General features: G+C 39.4%; 1 protein-coding gene across 1 annotated transcript in view; it reads left to right on the forward strand.

The window, feature by feature from the left end:
• The window catches only part of LOC101862529 (battenin), a 21975-nt gene that overhangs the window by 3232 nt on the left and 7613 nt on the right, over positions 1–11130 (forward strand). Inside the window, exons 2-9 of the mRNA XM_005106939.2 lie at positions 73–152; positions 1114–1181; positions 2885–2959; positions 3861–3913; positions 4403–4437; positions 7331–7437; positions 8562–8616; positions 10137–10342. Of these exons, the coding sequence (XP_005106996.1) occupies positions 73–152; positions 1114–1181; positions 2885–2959; positions 3861–3913; positions 4403–4437; positions 7331–7437; positions 8562–8616; positions 10137–10342 (679 nt within the window). The remainder of the gene's footprint in view (positions 1–72; positions 153–1113; positions 1182–2884; positions 2960–3860; positions 3914–4402; positions 4438–7330; positions 7438–8561; positions 8617–10136; positions 10343–11130) is intronic.

Here is an 11130-nt window from a genome sequence, read left to right on the forward strand (position 1 = left end):
GGGGGGGAGGAGGGTACTGAGACAGTTTTCTTTGCCAACTCCTCATTACACATATGTAAACTATTTCCACAGTTGGGCCTCTTCCTCATGGGAGCCATCAACAACCTGCCATATGTAGTGGTCAATTCTGCTGCCAGCACCATAGCAGACAGGTCGGTCAGTTAGTCCCTAGAACTGATTTCAAATTAATCATAATTGTAATTAGCTATTTAACCCCCCGCCCTAAAAACAAACAAAACAACAATCAGGACCGGTCACTTCTCTGGGCTGCGGGCCCACAAGAATAGAATAGACTAAACATCGGATTCAATCTGTCCATTGTGCAGCGAGGAGCCCACATATTTGGAGCTCTGGCTGCAGAGATGCCCCGCCACGGAAGTCCGGCGGTGGCATCTACTTGGGGAGGATTCAGGGATGTTGGACTGCCTCATCCACTACCCAAGACAGGCGGTGGCCCTGGCGAAGAGCACGCTCTTCGGGGCTCCAAACATTTCGAACGGACAGGCAACCACACACACATACAACAAAAGCAAAAAAAATCCCCCAAAATTAGAGCTTTCTTTCTATCCCGATAGTGGTATTAATTTGACTAGTGTGCTTGACTCGAATCAGAATGCGGGCTTTTGACGGGTGCTCTGATGTGGTTTGCTCCTTTTTTCCTATCAAACATTTTTAGTCTGGATCTCTCCTTATTTTCTTTTTAAAATGTTGTTACACTCTCTTTGTAACACCTCTATTTTTTGGGCACTTACGTGATTACAATATTGCTTTGCAAGTGCCGTAAACTTTTACTAAAACTTCTAAAGAGTCAGGATCCACAAAGAACCTTTCTAAACCTGCCTGTTGAGGAGATTTGTACCCTATTGAGTCTGAGGACTACTGAAGATACCACTTCTTAATTAAATAGGGTTTATGAAAGGCAACAAATTGATCAGCCATCCACTAGTTCAGTCTATCAATAAATCTGTTAAACGGAAAATCTCCTGTACGAATGTGTTATCTGGTGAAACGTGTCGCAATCCTATGACTCTCTGAAAACTACTTTACGATTAATTATTATTAACATCATCACAATTACGTCCTACTACTTTTCTCATGTTTGGTCTTTTGCAGTTTCAACGAAAAAAACTTGGTTGGCGTTGTGTTCGGGGCCAATGTAGCTCTGTCTGTTCTCGTCAAAGGTAATGCATTTTTGGTCCAGCTCACCAGCCACAATAACCACTAAAATCTTTATGAGGAAAAAATAAAGGCAGTTAAAAGTACCCTTTTTTGTACTGATTTAAAAAAAAATATAATAGACACCTGGAGAGAAGTCAAAGAGATTGATTTCACAGACTGAAATTCATTTTATTGTCATTTAATCTACATGTGAATATTTATTTCACCAACAGATGAATTCATAGCAATCCGTGCATCAAAATATTTTCACCTGGTATGACTAGAATATACTCAGTAAAGAATTTTTTTAAAAAACATACAAAGAAGCATTTGCAGTATCTTACATTACACAAAGAAATGTATGTGAAGATGACAGTATGCCTATCTTAATGAAATGGACTCAAATAGAATAATAATAAGCAAATCTTTTAAGGCGCAGTGCCAAACCCATGGGCACATCCAATCCGTAGAACAATTCTGCCACCATGCAGTGGAATGAGGCGCTCGTTAATTTTTTTAGTATAGAGAGTTATTGGTATAATCTTAAAGCCTGTTTTTTTGTCTTGTGTTCTGTGAGGAAAATAGCCATCTATATTGAATAGAAGTCGAGATATTTGTGATTGAAGGAGGTGGGGGTCGCCTTGTTTCAGAAGTAAAATTAGCGAGAAAATGACCACCAAAGTTTTAGTGACTTCCAAAGCTTGAGAGTCCTTGGAAATTACGCATTTTCTTTTTTTTGTGTGCCTCATATCGACGAGTTCCAGTAAAATGTACACAAAACTAATATTATGCTTTATATGAACATAAAAGGTATTGAGATTTTAAGAAATCGCTTACAAATTCCAAAATGGCTGAGAAATTCCAATTTCTTTGATTTTATTATTTTGACAAGTGCCTGATTTTACCATGATGACTCTAATTATATCTGGCCCGCGAAAGGAGTCTAGATCGTCCATCCTGGGAGTCTCCGAAACGCAGAACCTTACTCCGAACATAAACTACGAACTAGTTGCCAAGAAAAGATGCCACTCATCTAGCGCTGACAAATCAGCATAAATGCGAAAGTTGGCTTGCCTTCATTTGTAATGATTTTTTACTTTTGTCAGTTTTAATTTTCTTTATCATTGTTTCAAAAATGTTTAGTTTTTCTGTTGAGTTTTGGCCCAAGAGCGATTGATTTTGGCAGCCCTCCTCTGGGGTATGTGTGAAAAGGGGCAGAAGATATTCGGAGACGTCTCTGGCGAGCACCCAGGAACTATTCGGAGACGCCCTCCCGCACACAGGTACACGACCTTGGGGGGATCAAACTGCGTATTGTGGGCTGCTGATCATCCATTTAGCCATTAAAACTGTCGCAAATCAATCTTTAAAAAAAAGAAATTCAATCTTAACTGCAGAATATCAAACTATGGGTTAAAACAGGACTTTAACCCACATATTTTTTACTCGATCTAGAGGCACAAAGCATTTTGATATGTTTATAACCGCTAGAGACGTCTGCAAAAATTAAATAGAGACTGCGGTGAAAGAGGTGCCGGGCAATGAGCTTTAAAAGTAAAAATACGTACATTAAGCCCCCCCCCCCCCTCTCTCTCTCTCTCTCTCTCTCTCTCTCTCTCTCTCTCTCTCTCTCTCTCTCTCTCTCTCTCTCCCTCTCTCTCTCCTCATTATTTTCACTCTTTCATATTGTGTGTAAAGCATTATTATACTGTATTTCCATTTGCAGGCTTGAATACATTTGTGCTATTGAACGTGTCCTATGCTCTTCGCTATATCGTCAATGGCTGTGTCATGCTCGTAGGTGAGTCGCTCTAACTAATACAGTGTGTCTTGGAAACCCTCCCCCCAAAAAACAACAACAACAACAACACACTCTTGAATGGCAATAACTCGGCGTTCTCTACACCAATTTTATCACCCTTTCGAACAAATAAAATTCAACCAGGGGGACGCCAAGTTTGTAAATATGAATAAAATCAATCAATGTGTAAAAAAAAAAAAGTCAATTTTTGCAAATTTTAACCAACATTGTGTAAAAAGGCAAAACTTAAGTTCCGATATAGGTTCAGTAAAATGGGCGAGCTTGGCCTGTTCTAGTCTCCGGCCAGGACGATTAAAAGCCCCAACCGTCACACCTGACCGTGATACGATAGTGCTGGCTACCAGCATCTGTGGTGTAGCGGTTAAGCGCTTCGCCGTCACACGCAGAAGACAATAATATCTGTCTTTCTGCTGGAACGTTATATCCATCTCAACCCGGGTTAGCCCTGACTTTCGAGAGAAAAGCAGCCCGCCACGTGAATGATCTAAACAGTGTCGATAGGGGAGTAAAATCCTACACGTTTTTAAAACTTAGTACTTAGCTTGATCCCATTGGAGATGGTTGAATGTTGGAGTTCCCATTTTGTAGATGACATTGTAGATTTGAAAGAAGTTTTAGACCTACATCCTACACTGTACTACTCTACCTTACTAATTATTGACTGAAAACAGTGGTCATTCAAACTACACTCAGTAATATTACAACTTAAACACCTTTAGACAGACGATCTTCGTTTGGTCAGCAGTTTTAAACATTGAGCTCAGGGAAAAAAGGGACTTTGAACTATTCTTACAATTAATCTTGAGGTAAAACAGGGGTGGATGTCTTATCACATGTTATTGATTTCTGTTTGTTCCTCCTCTATTGTCTTTCCTTTCAGGTTTGTTTGGCATTGCCTATGCATTCAACTTTGGATTTGCCATCGCGTGCATTGTAAGTGAGTGTTGTTTTTATACGAGAGTTGCATGTGCGTGCTTTCTTGTTGTTTATAACTATGATTAGACTTTTTTACTTTCGTTCTTGAAAAACGGAAAGAGGTAAAGAGAGGGAGAGAGAAAAGAAGGAGAGGGATACAGAGAGATAAAGAGAGAGAGAGAGAGAGAGAGAGAGAGAGAGAGAGAGAGAGAGAGAGAGAGTGGGGGGGAGGGGAGGACTAGAGAAAGGCAAAGAAGGGAAGGACACATATTGGGAGGGAGGTAGAGAGAGAGAGAGAGAGATCCTTTCTATTGTCAGTGATGAAATGAGAATGCTTGAAAAAGAGTGAGTATAATGGGAAAGAGCGGTGGTGATGATGATGATGATGATGATGATGATGATGATGATGATGATGATGATGATGATGATGATGATGATGATGCAAAAATGTGAACGTTTTCCATAGAATAAGCAAGCTTGATTGAATGTGTCTATATTCAATTGCAGGCTGTGCTGGGTTCTTCAGCTGCTTTTGGAGAAAAGTAAGACAATTTTTTCCCTTTGAATATAATATTCACAACTTCGACTGTAGGTTTGAAATAATAGCTTACTTAAGCCAGCAAAACGGTGGAAGGGGTTGTCGAGAGGATAGAGACTTGAACCACATGAAATATGAGTGTGTTTGTCCATAAAAACTTATTCGATGTCCAAATTAATGTTGTATTAATAAGCAACTGTTCAGTCTTCACAGCCGATAGCGTTTGTGTTATTCTTGTCCGTCTTTTATATTCTGCGGGGGATGACGCATGCTATAGTTTGGACAGGGGGGCTCTCGTAGCCGAGAGGTTAAGGTGTTCGCTTCGCATTCAGAGATCTCGGATTCGAATCCGGGGAGCGACCGAAACAATTTCTTCTCCAAAATTGTCTCCTTTCACCTCCTTTCCTGCTCTCTAGTAACGGTCTGTCGTCTGCTTTCACCTCCACTTTCTGACCCAAACCTCTCACCTCCTTTGCCCCCCTCCTCTAGACTTCTGACTCTTTCTGCAACCTTTCTACTGCTACTCCTTGGCCCCTTCTTACTGCGGTCTTTCATCCTCACCCCAGATCTTCTGGGGGAAAGATCTACACCTAACTTTCTCTGACAAGGGTGAAAAATCTCGGAGGTCCTGTGTACAAGTTGCGTACGTCAAAGATTCCTTGGTGGTCTAAAATCGATAAGAATAGGCTTCGGCCGTCACCCGTGCAAAATTCAAAACAACCTACCAAACCGAAAAATGTTCAATGTGCCCCTTGCGCTCATGTGATCTTATACAGGTACCCCCCCCCCTCCAAAAAAAAGGTCTCGACAACACCAAGTGGACAACTTGGCGACCTCATTACACAGAAAAAAATTGGCGAATTGCCTTGATTTTTTGCACGTGCCTCTGAATTTCAAAACAACTGAAAATCTTGGTATTCGTGCATATGCAACAAAATAAAAGTGGTGTTTTCTATAATTATAATCATTAGTATTTAATTACAGTCTTTGAGATTGCAAGCTTTTCAATTTGCTGTCGCTGTTTCATTACTCACCGTGATTCAATTACTTAATTTATAAACAGAAAGTCCAGATTTTTTTGGTCTTTTCAAATTCAGAGGCACATGAAAAAAACTCACTGAGATTTTCCTCTTAGATTCGGTGTAATGGGGCCGAGAAGCAGTCCATTTGGTGTTGTCCGGACTATAGCATTTTGCGGTATAACGGCAAGGCACTTTACTACCTCACGCAGAAAAGTTCTGTTCCCGAGTGGGGAGAACATTTATCGAGGCTCTCCGTATTTCTGTTGCTACATTGTATCCCTCTCAACCATGTTTGACATTGAAGCCCGTCTTCAAAAGAATCTAAATTGTGTCGTTGAGTGTGTGTAACATTGACGTTTAAAACAAAACAAAGATGATGACACCTGTGATGAGTAAACGTGTGACAGAAAGTGAGAGTTGAAATGACAGCATTGAAATGCTTAATATTTAGCATGCTATTGACTGACCAGACAGTAAAAACAAAATAGAAGCTACAGACATGTGGTTTCTTCGGAGACCGCTGCAAATTTCTTGAAAGGAAAAGAAATCAAATGAGGTAGTAATTGAAAAAGCCCACATTGACCGCTGGCTGATAAAAAGCAATGAAGAAAAAATGTTGTTTCTGGGACATGATTTGAATTGACATAAAGGTCTCGGACATTTAGCCCTCACTGGCAAAATTAAAGGTAAATGAGACAGAGGCAGACACATAGCAACCTAATTGAGAACCTAAACACATGAGTGACGGGGAAAGATACGTATTATAATGTAGCTTTTCTAAGAGAACCCTAGCAAATGAATGAATAAAGAACCATGATCGCCGATGATTGTTGTATATTTGACACTTGATGATGACGTTAAATCAATAAATTGATGTCTCTTCAGTGGTTGGTCTAAGTGGCATAGATGTTATGTCATCGTTCTTTTTCCAGAAGCTGGTCACTTCATCTTCTTCCATTGACTTTAATATATCATTTTTCTGTCTATCTCCTGGTTCTCAAGTTGTGGCTATGTTTAAGTTATGCCTCCTTTCCTGGCATCTTTGCGCCTTACCAGAAGGCATCGTTTTTTATCATACAGTACATAGAGTTTGCTTTTTAGCGGGAATTTGCGTATATACAACTTGGTATTTGTTATTTATTATAACCCTTTCCTCCTTATATTTTCAAACTGTAGTTTCACCCTTTCTAAAGGAGTGTTGATATAGCAGTCACGAAATAAAATGTGTCGCGACGCGATGGAATTAGGGGCTCGTCAATTTTTGGGCATGCAGAGTTATCGATATCATCTTAAAGTTTGTTTATTTGTCTTGCTTTGGAAGAAAAAAAAATTGTCCATTTATCTTGAATAGAAGTAAAGATATTTGTGAATGAAAGAGGTGGAGGCACCTGTTTCAGAGGGTAAACACATGAGAAAATGGACACCAAAGATGAGTATGAGTTATTTGTTTAGATTGCGAGTCCATGAAAAATGAAAATTTTCATTTTTGTGCCTTTAATCGCCGTTTTTCCAGTAAAACCCACACAGAAATATGTTCTTAAATGGGCATGAAAGGTGTTGAGCCAAAAAAACGAAATCCTATAAAAATTCATGAACCTGCGAGAAAATGCCAGTTTCTTCACTTTAATTATTTTGACGAGCGACTGATTTCATCACGCCTGCCTCAAAAATATTAAAACTAAGTTATTTTCCTATGAATCACTTAATGCCACTCTGAACTACGAAGGAAGGAGAAGACATTGATCGTAAATCAGTCAGTAATTTCTTAACAATAGTTTTAAATCGAACAATGCTAACTGAACTCCAGCTTTTGATTTTAAGAAAAAGAAAAGTACAGTGTTTAATCTACCCTTTTGCTGGCTTTCCTTGCCACAGTGTGACTCTGGGTTTCCTGTCCTGGTTCCCAAGTTCCCTGGTCAGTGCTTGGTCAAGCGGAACTGGAATGGCCGGCGTTCTGGGCTCCACACTATTTATCATCTTTGGTAAGTTGAACTGTGAATATAACTTGAAACAAAACCATTGCTTGTTTGTTTTTGTTTTGTTTTAGTACCGGAATAACACCTAAATGGGCACATGTAGGTCACTTCACAGGCAGGCTCTGATTTCATCTCTGCAGTAAAAGAAGAACGCCTATATCTGTATGGGCAAATATCTTTGTTTAAAAATCACAGGTACAGGGTGCATAAGAATGACAAAGTGAGAAGTTGAAATGAAAGACGAAGGAGAAAGAGTCTAAAATAACAATGACAATGACAAAAAATGCCACAAAAAAACCTCCCCAAACCTCCTTCAATAATAACAACTAAGAAGAAGAAGAATAACAACAACAACAATACCCCCCCCCCTCCTCCGCGCTCCCATTTCACACACACACACACACACACACACACACACACACACACACACACACACACACACACACACACACACACACACACACACACACACACACACACACACACACGCACGCACATACACACACATAAGATCAAACTCCAAAAGCAAAGATTGCTTTGCTTTTGACTCAAAGCCTTAATTACCCTTAATTCCTAATCGTTATCCTCCCTATGCCCTTGACAACCTACTTTCACCACAAAAGCCTTCTGCTTCTACATTCGTTATTTATATAAACTTTCACTTTAGCTATGTTTGATCACATAATCTTGATGCAGTTTTTAAGACTAAATCTTTAAAAAGTTGGTTTGTTTCGACAATCCTTACTTGTGACTTAGCACACGACGATAGGTAACTCCACTTTGGCGGAAATGAGACTTATTTTCCACCTTACAACTTGAATAATCTCTTTAGTAAGTGAATTGTATCGAAACAAATTTTCGTTATGAACTTTGCACAGTTCTTTAAACAAAGAGTGTACAATTCTTCTAAATAAAACTGAAACAAACCTTGTTGTACACGTGATCAAAAGGGAATCTTTCTCATCAAACCATCCTCCACCCGACCACGCCAAAAAACATCAAATAACTTTTACACAAAAAACCTACAACGCCCCAACAACCAAAGGCTAACAAACCCAAAAACCAAACAATCAGGCCTTTGCTATGTACTTTTCTTCTTGTCTCACCTTTGCCCTTTACCTTTTTCCCAGGATGTGCTGTCGGTCACGGGGATTCAGAGACAAAAGAACTGAAAAACCTGGACAAGTAAGTTATAATATGCAACGAGAAATTTCCATTGACAATTAGGAGTCAATGCAAGCCCCAGGGAAGCTGCCAGCCCCCACCCTCGACATTAGCAAACAAAAATGAGAGGTGTCGTGGTGAAATCAGTTGCTCGTCAAAATAACCATTTTTCCGCTCGATGGGCAATTTTTATCGAATTTATTTCTTTTGCTCAGCACTCTCTTTGTCAATACAAATACAATTTGCAGTTTCCAAAGGCTTTCGAGCTTCGGAAGTCACTAAATTTTGGCGGCAATTTTTCCCGCTAATTTTACCTCTGCGACACTAGGCGACCGCCATCTCCTTCAATCGCAATTATCTTGACATCTATTCACGATAGAAGGGTATTTCTTTTACCCAAAAAACAAGACAAATGAATATGTTTTTAAGGCGATTCCAATACGTCCTATGTCAAAAAATTGACGAGAGCCTGATTCCACCATGATGTGACACACATAAAAAGCATAGGCATACAACAAAGGGCATGTCATTGTAGGTGTCCTGCATGCATTTTAAAACAATTGTGGAATAAAATCAACAAAGCTCAACAAAAGCCAACCTAACTCATTAAAATTGATGATTGTTTTCTACTTTTCAACAAAGTACTACATTAAGAATGGTTCTGTTGATAAAGACTGAAACGACTCTCACTATGACGAACGATCGATATAATATAAAATAGATGAATTCATAGATACACAAAAAGGGCTTACATAGATATAGAACCTAGTCTAATATAGACACATGTGGGCAAGAGTTTGACAGATAGATAAATGAACATCTGAGTGAAAAATGTTTTGCACGTAATCGACTTTGAAAAAAACACACAATAAAGTTTTCAAAATTTATAAATTAGATCTAATTGTTTTCAAATAAGTAATGTACAGAGGCCTTCTAAAAGACTTTGGCTAGAGTGTGCATTGCAATTATTATTTTACAAAATAACTTTGGATAGTCCTTTTTTATACTTCGAATTGAAGTACTTTGGCCTTAAGTATGTACATTGGGCATGTTTTATACTTAGATAGATAGATAGATAGATAGATAGATAGATAGATAGATAGATAGATAGATAGATAAATAGATACATGTAGATAGATAATCCTACTACTGCAATCAATAATTCATTCATTCATTCATCCAGTGCTACATCTGCGGCAGACATCGGCGATCATGGTTCTCCATTCATTCCTCTGCTCGAATGCTCTTAGAATAAGCTACGTTCTCCTGATCTTTCCCCTTTACCCATTTCCTTAGGTTCCCTGAGAAGGTTGCTCTGGGCCTACCCCAGCCTCGTTTGCCTTCAATTTTGCCAGTGAGAGCTAGATGTTCAAGACCTTTATGTCTAATCAGGCGTCCCAAAATCTGCATTTGTCGTTTCCTGATTGTTTTTAACAGTGAGCGTCCCGCGCGGGCTTCATCAAGCATTACATCATTTGATTTCTTTGCAATCAATTAGCGAGTAAACACAACTCAAATAATATTTCATAATTCCCTTATAGGTACGCCTTTCTGCTGACAACCCCTGTGGTACTTGTCTATTGGCTGGCGTATTTCGTCATTATAAAACGACCCGCCATCAACGATGACGTCGATCGAGAGATATCTCCGGGCCCAGAGGGCTCCAGTCAGGAGGTGGTCACCCATGAACCTACTGATGACGACATCGTCGTTGCCAGGAACGCTGAGATCATGAACAATATTCAAGGTCACTGCCGACTTACTGATTTTTATTTGTTGTTTTTCCATTATTGCTTGACTGTTATTCTTTTTTGTTTTTTCCTCGATATTTGTGCTGCCCTAGCCTTTGTTGCTTTACCTTGAAGAGTGAGTTTTTGTTATTGACTCTTAGCGTATAAGTATAGTCTCTCCCCCCCCCCCCCCCCCCCCCCCCCCCCCCCCGATCCGTTTTCCTTTCCTCTACGGTACCTCCTGATTTTTAAGCTCTAGGTTACGCAGTTAGTTGGGAATAAGGATTAAACTTTACTTTAACCCGTTTCACTGTCGTCCTTCTCAGTTTAAATGTCTAAAACAGTCGATGATTGTTCTGTTCTAGATGTTTCTATTTTATTGTTGTCGTTGTAGTTGCGATTGATGTCGTTGTCATCGTGACTGTTGATGTTTCTTGCTTCTTAATGTTATTATAATATTTTCGCTGTTGTTCTGTTTGCTACAATGATTTAGACCTAGTCGTCGTGTTTTGTTGCCATGAATGATATTGTCATACTGTTATCTCTTTGTTGATTGTTGTCATCATAATATATATATATATATATTATATGTTGCTGTTTCTCTTGGTGCTAGGCCACTGTTGATCCTATTTTTGGTTTTTATTTGTTTTGGCGAAGTTGTCGTCACCGACCTTGTGGTGGTGGGGTCGTTTACGAAACAACACGGTAACAGTTCTATGTTGAAAGCTTTCATTCATAACATCACCATCCCCACTCTCCAGATTTTGACCTCCCTTTTCTTCGTTGTTTCCTCTTCCTCCCCCCC

This window comes from Aplysia californica, unplaced genomic scaffold (assembly GCF_000002075.1).
Source record: "Aplysia californica isolate F4 #8 unplaced genomic scaffold, AplCal3.0 scaffold00564, whole genome shotgun sequence".
Taxonomy (NCBI): Eukaryota; Metazoa; Mollusca; class Gastropoda; order Aplysiida; family Aplysiidae; genus Aplysia; species Aplysia californica.